Below are 17758 nucleotides of genomic sequence, written 5' to 3'. Positions count from 1 at the left end.
GGCAGATACAATAGGGTCTTTTAAGAGACTCCTGGACTGGACAGGTACACGGAGCTTAGAAAAATAGAGAGCTATGGGTAACCCTAGGTAATTTCTAAAATAAGTACATGTTCGGCACAGCATTGTGGGCCAAAGGGCCTGTATTGTGCTGTAGGTTTTCTACGTTTCTATCTTCCTTGAGGAGTGGAATGATCACCCCCCCCCCCCCCGGAACCATTGACCTTAAAATGGAGAAGGGGCTTTTGGGATGGAACATGGGGCATGAGGATCATGCATCAGGAATGCACAAAACCTGCAGAAGGCACTTAGGCGCATGAAAAGATGGGGATTTGCAGGATATGGACCACCTGCAGGCAAGTGTGCAGTATAAATTGGTATTCTGGTTAGCATGGACATGTTGGGCCAAAGGGCCCGTTCCTGTGCTATATTCGTTTATGTTCTATTTAAGGAGCACACTACACCACCTCAGAATCTACCCACCTGCCTACACCACCAGCCACCTCTTACCCAAGCTATGGAAAATCTATGATTACCACATTGACTTCATTAGCCATATTAGAGCCCACAACACTAGATTGCAACCAGGTCACCCTTGATCCCAAGGGACTGCCTCAGCGGAAGAGAACGCTGATGGACTAACTATCTTGTACCATCAAAGCTAATCAAGTCTACTTCCAAGCTCCTGAGGACTGCAAATCTTCCTACAATACAGAAACCCCTAGTCACAGTCCAAGTGCTGATTGGAAGCAGAGTTTCTGATGAAGCCTGCTTTTAACTCGCAAAGTCACAGCACCATCTGACTTTTTGGGGGATTTTATGCATTGCTTTGTAACACTAAACACCTGCACCATAGACACTTTCTGTCCAAGTACTGAACATCATGGATGCATTTTGCTTGCTGCCCAGTCGTGACCTGACCACGTCTGCAGCTTTTGCAGGTTGGCAAGTTGATCAGCTCACAGAGCGCGAACAGATCTATTTTGCTTTTTAAACTTTACTTAGCGATACAGCACGGAACAGGCCCTTCCGGCCCAAGGTGCTGCTCCGCCCCGCAGCCCACCTTCTCCACACCAGCTACTCCTGGGACAATTTACCATGACCAATTAACCTGCTAACTGACGCATCTTTGGAATGCAGGAGGAAATCGAGGCATCCAGAGGAAACCCACATGGTTCATGGAGAGACTCCTCACAGACGGCGCCAGAATTGGAACTCTGACCTCCAGAATGCCCTGAGTTGCGCTGCTGTGACATCCAAATGCACCAAGCTGCTGTCTAATTTCCAGCTCCCAAACACTCCCTTAAAGTATTTCTCAGAATTAAGGTGCAACTTGCCTATGGGGATTTTGTTGCCCAAGTATAATACTTGGTGTCCCTTACAACAATGGTCAATTTCGTTTTATTCCAAGTGATTCTTCACAAGGAAGAAAATCATTTTGCACCTCCCACATCTTCATGATGACTATGATTACAAAGTTCACCAGCCGATCCCCAGCCTAATCCCCTGGTCAGGAGAAAAGATTGATTTTATGTACGTGCTACCATCTTAGAAGGATGAGCAATCTGAAATATATGATACCGATGCAAATCTATTCAAACATCCCATTCATATAGAATTTTCAAAACGCGGCCACAAGACACAGGAGTGGAGTTAGGTCACTTGGCACATCGAGTTTGCTCCTCCATTTCATCATGGCTGATCCATTTCCCTCTCAACCCCATTCTCCTGCCCTCTCCCCATAATCTTTGATGCCCTGATTAATCAAGAACCTGTCAACCTCCACTTTAAATATTCAAATGATCTGGCCTCCACAGCCGACTGTGGTAACAAATTTCACAGATTCACCACCACCCTCTAGCTAAAGAAATTCCTCCTCATCTCCATTCTAAATGGATGTCCTCTATTCTGAGACTGTGTCCTCTGGTCTTAGGCTCCCCCACCATAGGAAACATCCTCTCCATATCAAACTCTATTGAGACCTTTCAACATTTCATAGGTTTCAGTGAGATCCTCCCCATTCTTCTTGTACAATGTACTGTGTATGTTAATCAAAATGGTTTCTTTGGTTTGCTAAAGTAGGAATGCTTTTATGTTTGATAAGTGTTTTCTCTTGCAGTTGTTTAGCTTTGGACTTGCTGATATGGGGATTGTATTCATTTTTTAACCAATGGGGGATGTTATTTTGTCTTGTGAGGCTGGGAGCTTGGGAGTTTCGCGGTCTTTTCGGGGGAGGCGGGAAGGAGACGCTGAGGAAGGTGGACGTGCGCTGCACTGCTCGGTCGACCACCGGGGGTGGTCCCAGGTGCGAGGACGTGGAGGTCGGAGGAAAGTGACGAGGGGTCAAATGGTTCGATGGTTGAGCTCCAACGATGTGCACTAAACTGACTGAACTTTGATACGTTGGCGCCTTTTACTTTATTTTCTTTTCCTTCATATATACTGTATTGCATAGTACTCTTTTAGTTTTAGTAAAATCTTTAAAGTGTATTCCATAACGGTATCTGGTGTGAGTTTGATATTGTGTGTGTACGCGCGGCATAAACTTGATTCTCACAGCACCTGCGTGTACGGGAGGTGGGGTTGGTGAGTGGCTGGATCTCCTTTTCCCCTAGACATATACCAGCCTGTTGGGTAAGTGTTACATTCTAAATTCCAATGAGTATAGGCCTAACGCCATCAATCACTCCTCCTACCATAAGCTTTTCATTCCCAGAATAGTTTTCATAAATCTTCTCTGAAACCTCTCCAACGCCAGCACATCCATTCTTAAATAAGTCACCCAAACCTGCTCACAATACTCCAAGCAAGGCCTCACCAGCACTTTATAAAACCTCAGCATTGCATCCTCATTTTTACATTCTACTCCTCTCGAAATGAATGCTAACATCGCATTTGCCTTCCTCACCACTGACTCAGCCTGCAAATTAACCTTTAGTGAATCCAGCACAAGGACTCCCAAGTCCCTTTGCACATCAGATTTCTAAAGTTTCTCTCCATTGCTTTTATTCCTTCTACCAAAGTGCATGACCATACACTTCCAGACTTCTAAAACCAGGTTCCAACTAACTGATTAAGTGTTACCCCAATGTCTGTTATAGCTCAACTATGGAACAGGGAAAATATTTTTTTTTAATTAACAGATCCAAAATGTTCAAAAGTGCACCTTATTACGTGACATCTATTGAAATCTGCACAAAACTCACCATCTGCAAATGGTTCCACAGATCGTCTGTCTCAGCACTTGAATAGGAAAATGTCTTGATGTATGACTATGAGGAAATAAAGGAAAACAGAATGCCTATTCAAAACAGAGCATTGCTATGAAGAGAAATGAACGGTTCTAAAACTTTCTAAATGTTACTTTATTTCTATAATACATTGACTCAAAAAAGCAAAGACTTATCTCAACTCACTCTGAGTCCTTCCATAAGTAGTTCACTTGTCATTAAAGTGGAGATCATGTGGACAACATTGGCACCCTATATAGAGAAAGAATAAAACAGTTTCTGCCGATAAAATTCACACCCCACATATTAGGAAAATAAAGTTTAAAAGAAATTAAAAATCATTGCCAATCTCTTACACATTAACTATACTTAAAGTAAGTGCACTCCAAAATTAGTGTGGGATAGGTAGTAATAAGAACAGACAAATATTGAAACAGAATTCTCCCTTTTAAACCTGTTGCATCAATTAATTGGCAATTAAATGGCTGACTTACATCTGAGCCCTTTTCTTCCCGCCTTTATTCCACAACCCTAGCCGAAATCCATCGTCCTTACTTTTGAAGTATTCTATTGACTTAATCTCAGCAGTTTATTAAGGGAGAGAATCATAAAGTTTAGGGCAGCACAGTAGCGTAGTTGTTAGCATAACACTTTACAGTACCAGCAACTGGGGTTCAATTCCTGCCGCTGTGTGTAAGTAGTTTGTATGTTCCCCCCGTGACCATGGGGGTTTCCTCCCACAGTCCAAAAATGCAACCAGTTGGTAGGTTAATTAATTATTGTAAATTGTCCTATGATTAGGCTGTGGTTAAATCATAGGTTGCCAAGCGGTGCAGCTCCATCTCAATAAATAAATAAATAATATTTTTCTAACCCTCAAACAACCTGCCTCTGGAATTTCGCCCATTTGTTCCACTCTCCCCTATCAATCCTGTTAATCCCGTTTAGCATCTTACACATCGCAGATGGTCATCACTGCAACTTCTCTACATCTCTTATCATTTTACATCTTGTGGAGTTCCGCAAAATTTTTTTTAGCAGAACCGAGAGGTAATGTCGCAGCTATACAGGGCCCTGTTCAGACCCCACTTGGAGTACTGTGCTCAGTTCTGGTCACTTCACTACAGGAAGGACGTGGAAACCATCGAAAGGGTGCAGAGGAGATTTACAAGGATGTTGCCTGGATTGGGGAGCATGCCTTATGAGAATAGGTTGAGTGAACTCGGCCTTTTCTCCTTGGAGCGACGGAGGATAAGGTGTAGAAGATACTGAGAGGCATTGATCGTGTGGATAGTCAGAGGCTTTTCCCCAGGGATGAAATGGCTAGCACGAGAGGGTATAGTTTTAAGGTGCTGGGGAGTAGGTACAGAGGAAATGTCAAGGGTAAGTTTTTTTTTAAACGCAGAGAGTGGTGAGTGCATGGAATGGGCTCCCGGCGGCAGCGATGGAGGCGGAAATGATAGGGTCTTTTAAGAGACTCCTGGATGGCTACATGGAGCTTAGAAACATAGAGGGCTATGGGTAAAGCCTAGGTAGTTCTAAGGCAGGGACATGTTCGGCACAGCTTTGTAGGCCGAAGGGGCTGTATTGTGCTGTAGGTTTTCTATGTTTCTAGAACTTGGAGCAGAATCCCAACACCACTGAAACTCACATTGAGATTTTGGTAGAAGAGCTGAATGTTAATGAGATTCCCTGCCTATTTAGGGATCAAGAAACCACCAGGATCCAAACTGAAGTGAGAAAAAAAATGAAGGGTGAAGTCAGTCATTCCGTATATTAAAGATATTCTTTGTCATAGATTTGGCCAAGGTTCGGAGAACCATCTGCACATTGTAAGCCAGATACAATTATAGGTGATAGAGCTCGAAAATAACAAAGCATCACCCTCAATGATACTGCAAATGCTAGAGGGATGGAAAATAACATTACATGGTGACAAGTATGTACTTTAATAGTAATTCAATCTATAACAGAAAAGTTCAAAGCAAGTTTATTATCAAAGTACATTATCTGTCACCATGCACTCAAAGTCAAAGTCAAAAGTCAAAATAAAATTTATTATCAGAGTACATACATGTCACACATACAACCCTGAGATTCTCTATCCTGCAGGTATACTCAGCAAATCTACAGAATAGTAACTGTAAACAGGATCAATGAACAACAAATTGTGCAAATGCAAATATAAATAAATAGCAATAAATAATGAGCATGAAATAACATGAAAGTGCTTGAAATAACAAGGTAAAGAGTCCTTATAGTGAGACCACTGGTTGTGGGAACACCAGAAATAGAATAAGTGTAGTTATCCCATTTTGTTCAAGAGTCTAATGGTTGAGGTTCAATAACTGTTCTTGAACCTGGTGGCATGAGTCGTGAGGCTCTTGCACCTTCTATCTGATGGCAGCAGCGAGAAAAGAGCATGGCCTGGGTGGTGAGGATCTTTGATAATGGCGGCTGCTTTTCTACGGCAATGTTTCATGTAGATGTGCTCAATGGTTGGGAGGGCTTTTACCTGTGACGTACTGGGCCGAATCCAGTACCTTCTGTAGGATTTCCCATTCAAAGAGCGTTGGTGTTCCCATACCAGGCCGTAACGCAGCCAGTCAGCACACTTTCCACCATACATATACAGACGTTGGCCAAGGTTTTGACGACATGCTGAGCCTTCACACAACTCCTGAAGAAGTAGAGGTGCTTTCTTTGCAATTAAATGTATATGACGGGTCCAGGACAGGTCCTCTGAGGTCGAGTCACCGAAGTATTTGAAGTTACTGATCCTCTCCACCTCTGATTCACCAATGAATACTGGCTCATGGACCTCTCGTTTCACTCTCCTGAAGTCCACAATCAGCTCCTTGGTCTTACTGACATTGAATGAGAGGTTGTTGCAGTTACACCGCTCAGCCAGGTTTTCAATCTCCTTCCTGTATTCTGATTCACCACCACCTTTGATACAGCCCACAACAGTGGTGTCATCAACAATATGGTGTTGGAGCTGTCCTTGGCCACACAGTCCCAGGTGTAAAGCAAATAGAGCAAGGGGCTAAGCACCCAGCCCTGTAGTGCCCCAGTGCTGATGGAGATTGTGGAAGAGATGTTTTGGGCCGATTCAGACTGACCAGAGTCTGCAAGTGAGGAATCCAGGATCCTATTGCACAAGGGGGTATTGAGGTCTTGGAGTTTACTGATTAGTTTTGAGGGGATGATAGTATTAAATGCTGAGTTCTCATTGATAAAGAGCATCCTGATGTATGCATCTTTCCCCAGATCCATTTTCTTTCAAGGATGGCAGCATGGAAATTGTATTAGAATTTTTCGTTCTTTCTCTCTCATGAGTATGACCTTGTTCTTCATTCCTATTTGCCATAAAAGTGCCAGAAGCTGCCTCAAAGATCAAAGTCCAAAGTAAATTTATTATTTATGTCCATACTTGTCACCATATCTTACCCTAGGATTCATTTCCTTGGAGGTATTTCACAGTAGGGCAAAGAAATACCATAGAATCAATGAAAAACTAAACACAAAGATTAACAAACAACCAATGTGCAAAAGAAGTGGAAATGTACAAATACAAAAAAAAAGAATAAATAATACTGAGAACATGAGTTGTAGAAACCCTGAAAATGAGTCCATAGGTTTGGAATCAGTTCAGTGTTGAGCTGAGTGAAGTTATCCACGTCGGTTCAGGAGCCTGATGGTTGAAGGGTAGTTTCTGTTCGTGAACCTGGTGGTATGGGACCTAAGATTCCTGTACGTCCTTCCCAATGGCAGCAGCAGGAAAGGAGAGTGGCCTGGATGGTGCTTTCTTGTGGCAGTGCTCCTTACAGATGTGCTCAGTGGTGGGGAGAGCTTTTCTTGTGTGTTTCTGTGCATGTGAGATATAATCCTGTTCTGGGTCAGCTTCAGCCTGCTGAGTGATTAGGTGTACAAGAGGTGGGACATACAGTTCTACATGAAGAAGCCGTATGATTTGCACTTAAACTTGCAGATGATAGGTCACTAACTTGATGACTACTTTAGTATTTTTTGTACATGAGTCAGGTTGAACCCTTTTCTGGAGGTAGGCTACAAGTTTCACAAATTGCCACTCAGTTGCTACTCAAATTGGCACACTGTTGTACTGTAGGTGATTCATGATGATGTCAATATCATTAACTGCTTTGTACAACAAACTATTTGCTGGAGGATCTCAGCAAGTTAGGCAGCATCTTTGAAGGGAAATGTACAGTTGGCTACTTGCTCAATATGCCATTACAATTATTGATTGATTTTCCTACTTCTGGAACATCTTTCTGCTAGGTATTCTAGAGATCACCTCAAATGCTGAGCAGTGCCCTATACTTTTTTTTTGTAATGTAATTGCACTTTTCACAAATTAATCAATCCTTTATTGAACAAACGGTAACCCAGTGAATGGCCTCTGGAAGCCAATTCCCATTGGACTTTTATAAAAAGAATAGTATTTTCTGGTGACAATATGTACATTGGAGTTTCTTCAATGATATGTTTACCCCATAAACAAGCTGAAATCTAGCTGTAGTTTTGAAATTTACACTGAAATTTACCTGTACATAGCTAATTCGGCTGAACATGTCAGTAATTTGGTCTGTTGTGCTCACATCCTCTTCTTTCTCAGACAAGCGATGAAAGAACCAATCGAATTCACAGCAAGATATTAGAAAAATAAAATGAGCTAATTGTATATTATCCTGTAAAAAATCAATACAGTCATTAGTTCATTACATTTTGAATAACAAACTTAATTAACTCACCCCATCCACATAAGATATCACATGGAATGTCACCTTTAGCTATATATTCCAGTGATTTCCAAGTTCCAAAGCTGAAGTGTGTTAATTAGCACATGGGAAATGAATTTGTTTCAGTTGAGAGCAGGTTGAAAAATATCTAATATAATATGCAATACAATGCTTTTCTTAAAATATTTCTAATTTTAAATCATTTATCACAATTATGGAACAGGCACTTCCTGGAAACTCCAAGTGAGGGGAAAAAATAAGCCAATTGTGATACACTTGAAAAAAGGGACTTTTGAACTATCTTCTCCAGTAACCACAAATTCAAGTTTAAACATCAATTTTTTGATGTATTAAAAGCAGTTCCTGTTACAATCCATATGCTTTCTGTTCCACATCCATTGCCCTAACTTCATTTTTCTCTTTTTTTTTTCAAATCACAGGCATAAGGCAGGTGGACATTCTTAAGTTACATTCCTGGCATACATAAGCACTGAGAAGCATAGAGTTGTACATTCCCAGACAATGAAAAGTTACAAGTTATGGCTATGGATTCTTGACACATTCTGGGACCCGATCCTATTCTTCTTCACGTTTGATTACCTTGGCTGTACACAAGGAGACTATTCCTTCACCATTAACACTCCAACAACAAACAAAATCTGGAATCAAGATGCTGCTTTCAACCAGCGACATGCCCCCGTGATCCAAGATCTTTTGGCTTTCTCTCTGATTTGAAGATTCAAAGTGAGACAATATTTCCTTTAGTTCAGTTTTGGCGTGTCTGAGATTAAGTTCTTCAGACTGCCTTTCCTCTGCATTTTATCAAATTCCATATTTGCCACCTGAAGCTGAGTTGGAGCAGGGAATCTTATTTCCACCTTCAATTTCCTGTCCACATCCACTCCATGACTAACACTGTCTCCTTCTGTTCCAGCAACTTGAAACATTTGCATTCCACCTTTCTACTTCTGCCATCAAAGCATTTTTCCATGATTAACTTACTACAAAATGTTACTAATTACATATTAAAGTCTGGCTTCTCCTTTCAACATTTCAAAATTTGCACTTACAACTAATATTATCTAGTTACCTAATTTTGCTGTTACTGTTGTAACATTGGCTGACATGTTTATAACATTAAAACAATGCCTCATTTCTTTTCAAAATGTAACTAAACTTTGCTTATTTTCTCTCTAGTATTTATTTGTCAACGATCAAAAGGGATGATTTTTTTATCCATTCTGTTTTTGAGACTTTGCTGTAATAATTCAGCATTTACATTTTACAAACCAATAAATACCTGAACATTAGTTACTGACTGTTGGGGACTTCTGAATGTGAAATTTGCTACATACATGAAGTACCTAATAAAGAAGCCACTCTATATATATATGTTCATGGTATTTTGCTGCTGTAGCCTATCCACTTCAATATTAAGCATGTTGTGCATTCAGAGATGCTGTACTGCACATCACTGTTGTAACATGGATATTTTAGTTAATGTCATCTTCCTGTCAGCTTGAACCAGTCTGGCTGTTTTCCTCTGACCTCTCTCGTTAACGAAGTGCTTCTGCTGACAGAACTACAGCTCACTGGATGCCTTCTTAATTTTTGCACTGTTCTGCATAAACTCTAAAGAATATTGTTTGTGAGAATTCCAGGAGATCAGCAGTTTCTTAGATACTCAAACCACCCTGTCTGGCACCAACAGTCAAAGTCACTTAAATTACGTTTCTTCCCTATTTGGATGTTTGGTCTGAACTCTTGACCAACTCTGAACTCAAGAGGTTCAACTGAACCTTTTGACCATGCTTGCATGCTTTCACGGATTGAATTGCTGTCACGATTGGCTGATTAGATATTTGCTTTAATGCACAGGTGTATAGGTGTACCTAATGAAATAGCCATTGAGTTAAAATGTAAACTTAATCCCCTGGTAGAAAATCTCCTATAGATTAAGATATTAATGCCATTGTGGTATCATATGAACCTACCCTTTTCTTGCACAAGTATTCATGACACAAGCTCTGTGAACAGACTGTCTCAGAGACCACTAACAGAATTTTAATTTAGAAATAGATTTGTTTACCTTATTTAATGGCAGTACAGTAGAAGCACCTATGAATTCAAAGTATGTTGACAATCCTTCTTTGAGCCACAGATCATTCCACCATTTCATTGTGGCCAGATTTCCAAGCCACTTCAAAAACAAAAGAAAGTTCATTTTAAAATATAATTCTTTAATTTGTTTTAATCTGCAAAAAAAAACCAGTTTAATGATACCTCAACCTAAATGCATTTTGGTGCTACCTTCAAGACGTTAGTGTGCAAATAATAATGACTAATGACTAGTACTCCTGTGCTGCCAACACTCATGGATCTCTCCACTATTGGTACAATAAAAAGTCAACTTGTGTTGCTACTTGAACCCTCCTGGTTGTCATTGGAGATTTAGCAGAAGAGGAAAGCCATCTACACTCATTTTATAGACTCAAACCTCAGCATCATAGTGGCATACCATCTAAAACTTTGACAAACTTGACGTGACATTTAAAACTTTGACAAACCTCTATAGATAAGCAGTGGAGAAAATATTGACCAGCTACATCAAAGCCTGGTATGGAATACCAATCCCTTTGAATGGAAAAGCCTTCAAAATAGTAGCAGATACAGCTCGGTCCACACAGGCAAAGATCTCAACATCACTGAGCACTTTGACATGGAGCACTGCTTCAGGAAATCAGCATCCGTCGTCAGTGACCAAACCATCCAGACCATGCTTTCTTCTCGCTGCTGCCATCAAGAAGGAGGTAGAATATCCTCAGGACCAATACCACCAGGTTCAGGAGCAGTTCTTGCCCCTCAGCCATCAGGCTCTTGAACCAGAGGGGATAACTTCACTCAGCCCAACAATGAACCATTCTCATAAGCTATGGACTCACTTTCAAGTACTCCTCATTTCATATTCTCAATATTTGTTATTATTATTTAACCTTTTTGTTGTTTGTTTGTATTTGCAGTGAATTCCCACAAGAAAATGGATCTCAGGATTGTATATGGTGACATATATATATGTTCTTTAATAGTAAACTTACTTTGAACCTTGATGAGGTGAAGTAAAGAGAATATACCTTCTGCTCTAGTGGTTTAGTAGGGATTCTAAAGAAAAGCTGAAACCCAAGCAGCAGAAGCTGATCACTGAGATCACCTTCAAGAGCAAACCCTTCCTGCACCGAGGCATCATAGAGTCATAGAGCACTACAGCACAGAAACAGGCCCTTCGGCCCATCTAGTCCATACAAACTGTCAAAAAGAAATCTTTGAACCTTGAACTGTACCTTTCACGTACTACTTCCAAACACACACACACACACACACACACACACACACACACACACACACACACACACACACACACACACACACACACACACACACACACACACACACACACACCACTATACTTGCCCTATTACATTTGTAACTACAACATAGTCACAACTGAACCAGACACCATTGTCACTACAGTGTTTTGACATTCTCTTTCTCTTTGATCTTCCAGTTTAAAGTAGTTCTCACAATTTGCTCATCTCAGTTACTCCAATGGTAGTAACTAGGGTGCCGTGGTAGTTTAGGTGTTAGTATGACACTACTACAGCTCAGGGCATCTGATTTCAGCCGTCCAATTCTACCCCATTATTATCATCCTCTCTCACCAAGGACAGCAGGTGCACACAAGCATTACCACCTTCATATTCCACTCATAGTCACTCCTGCCGTTCACCTTGTAGCCACACGGGTTTCCTCCTACAGTCCAATAATGTACCATCTGGAAGGTTAATTGGTCATTATAAATTGTTCCGTGATTAAGTAGGGTTCAATCAGGGGCTGCTGGGCTGCGCAGCTTGAAGAGCCTGTACTGCAATAAATAAACAAAATTTAAAAATCCTGATTTGGAAATCACAGTTCCTCCAACTTTGCTGGGTCTAATTCCAGGAACGGCCATTCAAAAGCACTAAATGAATCCTTTCATTCGAGGAAGTGCAGGAGATCAAGCGGGCCATGGTAGTGTAGCTGTTAGCATGAACCTACTACAGCTCGGGGCACCTGATTTCTAGTGCCATCTGTAAGGAGTTTGTACATTCTTCCTGTGATTGCGTGTGTCTCCTCCAGGCATTCCAGTATCCTCCCACAGGCCGAAAGACGGACTGTTTAGTAGGGTTAATTGGTCATTGTAAATTGTCCTGTGATTAGGCTGGGGTTAGAGCAGGTGGACTGCTGGCTAGCGTGGCCCCTTGGACTGGAAAGGTCCTGGTCCACACTGTACGTGTAATAAATAATGTACACAACCCCCAACATCCAAGAGTATTAAGTGGTATCCTTGCCACCAACAGTAGTATCTGTTATACAAATAATTACTGAAATAAGATCACCTGGATGGCATTCCCTCTATCTCCTCCACTGTTAGCCAGTACACCTGCTACAGCTTCATGCTGCTCTTCCCTTACAAACCCTGTAAAGGCTCAGTGTTAACCCACATCAGACATTAGGGAATACACCACAGAAGAACGAAGACACTCCGGAATCAGTTCAGCATCACACAAGCACAATAACTTAACACAATTGCAAGATTTTAGAAGAACAATTATTTCCCTACTTTGGAATTATTAAAGAGTAACACGCCAACTTGTATGTGAAAGACAGCTTTTTCAAACCCATATTTATCAACAGAATGGTTTGACTAAAATGATTAAACCATGAAACACGTTTATAGCCGTTCTTGACTTCAAATTCCCATGAGAAATATGTATGACAGATAACTTGTGAAAAGATTGTGCAAACATGCCTGGTGTGCCAACTCATGTGCAATAATTAAAGCTGTTGTAATCTTATCTTCGAAAAGTTCCTTCTTTGGATGATGAAACAGTACACTGTCACCGAACATCAGCAGACCCCAATTTTCCATTGCACCTTCTAAAAAATGAGGTAATCCTATTAAATCTAAAAAAAGAGAACAGAATAAATCTGATGTATTGAATTGAAATTATAGTTCACAATTGATTAGCACATTAGGCACCTAGTAGACATTCTAGCATACTGTTAAATGCACAAAAAGCAATGGTTGAGGCCCACAATTTGTGGATATAAAGGGTTACAATGTTTGCTGTAAGTGTCAGCAACATCCTTTCAAATTTTCTCTGTATTCTCTCAATCCTATTGATATCTTTCCCCTAGGTAGGTAACCAAAACTGCACAAGATACTCTAAATTTGGCCTCAACAATGAGTTATATAACTTCAATATAACATTCCAAATCCTAAACTTAATATTTTGATTTATGAAGGCCAATGTACCAAAAGCTCTCTTGACAACCCTATCTATCTGTGACACCAGTTGCAAGGAATCATGGACCTCTATTCCCAGATTCCTATGATCTACCACACACCCAAGTCCCCTACTGTTCACTGTATAAGTCTATCCTGGTTTGTCCTCTTAAAGTGCAACACCTCACATGTGACCACATTAAATTCCACCTGCCATTTTTTAGTCCATTTTTCCATCTGGTCCAAATCATGTTGCAAGTTTTTGACAGTCTTCCTGACGGTCCACAACACCCTTGTAGTTGTGTCATCTGTGCATTTGCTAATCCAGTTTGCCACATTATCATCCAAACCATTTATAGGTGAAGAACAATAATGGACCTACTACTGATCCCTTCAGCATACCACTAGCCCAGACCTTCAGTCAGAGAAGCAACTATCTCTGGCTTCTCCCTTTACTAATTTATCCTGAATCCCAAGCAACTGAACCTCCGGACTAGCCTGCAATAGGCTAATCAAAGGTCTTGCTAAAGTCCCAGTCAATATGTGGAAAATTAAAAATCACCCATTGTCACAACCTTCTTGAAATTGTCTGCAATCTCTCTAGAAAGTTGCTCCTCTAAATCATGCTGGCTAGTATAATCCATTAACGTAGCTATCCCTTTCTTATTCCTCACTTCCACCCATATAACCACAGTAGACGAGCCCTCTGTCTGAGCACTGCCCTGATATGTAATACCATCCCTCCCGCTTTAATACCTCCCCCTCTAGCATGTCTAAAATAACAGAACCACAGAACACCGAATTGCCAGTCCTGTCCTTCCTGGAACAATGTCTCACTACTGGATACATTATCATCACTCCACATGCTGATCAATGCTCTAAGCACCTCTGCCTTACCTATAATACTTCTTGCATTGTAATAGACACAACTCAGAATATTTGTCCCACCACGCTCAACCTTTTGGCTCCTGTCTTTGTATGTAGGCTTAACATCTACCTTCTCCACAAACACTCCACTAGCTGCCCTGGCACTTTGGTTCTCATCCTCCTTCAACCCTAGTTTAACCCCCCCCCCCCCCAGTGCAGCAATTTAGATGGAGATGTAATGTAAAGATTTTTACTCCTCATGTATGCGAAGGACATAAGAAATAACGTCAATTCGATTCAATTCTAGTTTAAAGTCTCCCCCCGCAACCCAGTGCAGCAACACTAGCTTAAACCCCCTGATGTTGATTATTTAAAAAAGACAACAGAAAGAATTCCAGCTACCCTTATAATATAGCTCTTAACATAGTTTGTTTATGCCATTCTTTTTCTAAATGGGCTCATTAACCCTTCAGTCAAATGATTTAATCATCAGCTTATCCCCAAAGCATTCCTGGCATCACCTTATCACAAATAATTCCTTCATTTTATTCATCCACCACCTTGCCCCTACTCTCTCTACAGCTTAAAACCAGCTTGTTTTCCCTTTTTCCCAGTTCTGACAGGGGATTCTTGATCTGAAATATTAACTCTGTTTCATTCTCCACAGATGCTGCCTGCCCTGCCTGATTTCAGATTTCCAGCACCTTCAGTTTCTTTTTTGACTTTCATAACTAGCATTCGGTTAGCTGTATTCAAAGAAAAATGATCTAGACATTGCCTATACAGTGGAAATAGCCACCAAATAGTTAAACTTTTCAGATACATTTAACCAGCATCGTAAATATGGGAGAGTTGAAGTAAATAATCACATTGAAGGCTGTTTATCTCCCTCCTGCCATTTTTGCTCATTGCCTGCTTTCCACCAGCATCATGCCTAACTTGGTTCTGGTGGGATAAATCAGTGTTTGGGTTAAATCAGCAACAGACGAGATTTTTTGACAAATAAATTCAAACACGTAATAGATTCAAACAATAAATATGGAATAAGGGGAATTCCAATTGAAGATGGCACCAGAGGGCAACTTCTTTGAGTTCACCTGCAAATCAGTTTAAATTCTTTTCTTTAACGTCTCTTCTTCATTTTTCAAGGTGGCTGGGGTCCTGTCGGAGTCCATGACCTACCGCTGCACTCAAACTGAGATTCTTCATGGCAGAGGGATCCTGCTCCCAGAGCACACTGAGCGGCCTAGCATGTTTGATATCTCCAGGAGCGGCCTGGAAGACATGTGCCTTTGGGGTGAGGCTCTGCAGCCCTGTGGATAACTCTTGATGGTGAGGGAGAACTTGTTTCTGGTTCTCAAGTTGGTGGAACTCTAAAGTGACGCTACAGGCTGTAACATCAAAGCAACAAGCTCTCACTGTGGCTGGAGTGATGCCTCCCCCTCCCTCATTAGTGAGAGAGCCTGTAGGATGTCAAACTGTGGGATGAACAATGGTATTTGATGGACAATCGATCATGGTCTCTTTGGTGGCTGGGCTATTGCTTGCATTGTGGGTGATGGTGGGGGGGTCTGATATTTTCTGCTAGAATAAATGGGGGGAGGGTTGATGTTTTGCTGCTTGTGCATGGGAGGTGGGGGGGGCTTTTGGTTTCTACATTTATCTTTCATTCTTTCTTTGGGGTCTTTCTTCTGTTTCGTGGATGTCCACAAAGAGTAAGAATTTCGGGTTGTATAATGTATATATTCTATTATTTTTTTTTATTTTTTATTTTTTAAAATTTTTTTTATTAGTTTTTCAAAACATTTTACAAAATTAAAAACCCCAAATCCCAATGAGGAGCATTAATACAGAGCAAGGTTAAGCATACAATAACAATATGCTACAGAGGAAGAGAATTTAACAAAAAAGCACCTAAATTAAAGACAAGTGAGCTTAGTGTCCTCCCCAAACCCCACAACACAAGAAAAAAAAACAACAATTCCAGACCAACCACCACACAATATAGAGAGTATAAGTCCGGACAGTCAAACTCCCAGACTGTGAATACACTTAGCAACAGAGGATAATAATGCCTACTACCAGAGAAAAAAAGGGAGCTGAAAACAAGGGACCGAAAAGAAAAAAAATATATATTCTATTATTTTAAATGGAACCATTGAACCACTGACCCGTTAAGTTTAATAATTTATTGTAGAGAAGCTGATCCATCAAGAGAACAGGCAGAAGTTGAAAAGTAATGGTCAGTTCATTAACTGGCATTTTACACTGCTGTCCAAAGTCAAAGTTATTCCCAATGAAAAAGGACTAGAGTTACAGCCAAACACATGACCCCATTAAGGAGCACCAGGCCATTGTCACCAACCTTATCAGCTCTGGGGATCTCCCATCCACTGCCACCAACCTCATAGTTCCCACACCCTGCACTTCCCATTTCTACCTCCTACCCAAGATTCACAAAGAGGCATAGATTGAGTAAGCAGACAGAGGTATTTTTCCCCAGGGTATCTGATACCAGCAGATATAATTTTAAGGTGATCAAGGAAAGTGTAGGGGAAATGTCCATCAGAACATAAGACATAGGAGTAGAATTAGGCCATTCAGCCCATTGAGTCTGCTCCATCATTTCATCATAGCTGATATATTATCCCTCTCTATCTTATTCTCCTGCCTTCTCCCAATAACCTTTTACACCCTGATTAATCAAGAACCTATCAATTTCCACCTTAAGTATACCCAATGACTTGGCCTGCACAACCATCTATGGTGATGAATTCCACAGATTCACCACACTCTGGCTAAAGAAAATTTTCCTCATCTCTTTTCAAAATGGACACCCATGAAATCTGAGGCTGTACCCTCCGGTCCTAGACACCTCCCCCCACCATAGGAAGCATCCTCTCTACATCCACTCGGTCCACCCCCTTTCAATATTCAATGAGATCCCTCCCTCATTTTTCTAAACTCCAGAGAGTACAGGCCCAGAACCATCAAACACGCCTCATAAATTAACCCTTTCATTCCTCGAATTATTCTCATGACATCCTTTGGACCCTCTCCAATGCCAGCACATCTTGTCTTAGATAGGGGGCCCATAACTGCTCACCTTGCTCCGTGCAGTCTGACCAATGCCTTATAAATTCTCAGTACTACATCCTTGCTTTTGTTTTCTAGCCTCCTCGAAATTGATGCTAACATTGCATTTGCCTTCTTTACTAAGGACTCGACCTGAAAGTTAACCTTTACAGAATCCTTCATGAGGATTCCCAAGTCCCTTTGTACCTCAGACTTTTGAATTTTTTGTCCATTTAGAAAATAGCCCATGCCTTTATTTCCTTTATCAAAGTGTATGGCCATACATTTTCCTGCATTATATTCCATCCACCACTTCTTTACCCCTTCCCCCAATCTACCTTGGTCCTTCTGCAGACACCTGGCTTCCTCAGCACTACCTGCCCCTCCACCCATCTTCATATCATCCACAAAATTGGCCACAAAACCATCAAGTCCTTTATCCAAATCATTGACATATAACATGAAAAGAAGCAATCCTAACACCGACCACTGCAGCACAACAC

The 17758-nt window shown here is 41.0% G+C and overlaps 1 protein-coding gene across 2 annotated transcripts in view; it reads right to left on the bottom strand.

Moving 5' to 3' along the window:
• The window catches only part of LOC140740049 (aminopeptidase Q-like), a 140730-nt gene that overhangs the window by 58298 nt on the left and 64674 nt on the right, over positions 1 to 17758 (bottom strand). For both annotated transcript variants that reach the window (XM_073068889.1, XM_073068880.1), the window contains exons 5-9: positions 12837 to 12991; positions 10080 to 10190; positions 7796 to 7939; positions 3414 to 3479; positions 3204 to 3269 (exon numbers count right to left, since the gene is read on the bottom strand). In XM_073068889.1, coding sequence (XP_072924990.1) covers positions 3204 to 3269; positions 3414 to 3479; positions 7796 to 7939; positions 10080 to 10190; positions 12837 to 12991 — 542 coding nt within the window. The remainder of the gene's footprint in view (positions 1 to 3203; positions 3270 to 3413; positions 3480 to 7795; positions 7940 to 10079; positions 10191 to 12836; positions 12992 to 17758) is intronic.

This window comes from Hemitrygon akajei, chromosome 2 (genome assembly GCF_048418815.1).
Source record: "Hemitrygon akajei chromosome 2, sHemAka1.3, whole genome shotgun sequence".
NCBI lineage: Eukaryota > Metazoa > Chordata > Chondrichthyes > Myliobatiformes > Dasyatidae > Hemitrygon > Hemitrygon akajei.
Note: the sequence above shows the minus strand (reverse complement) of the source record. Positions and strands in the feature narration are given on the sequence as shown.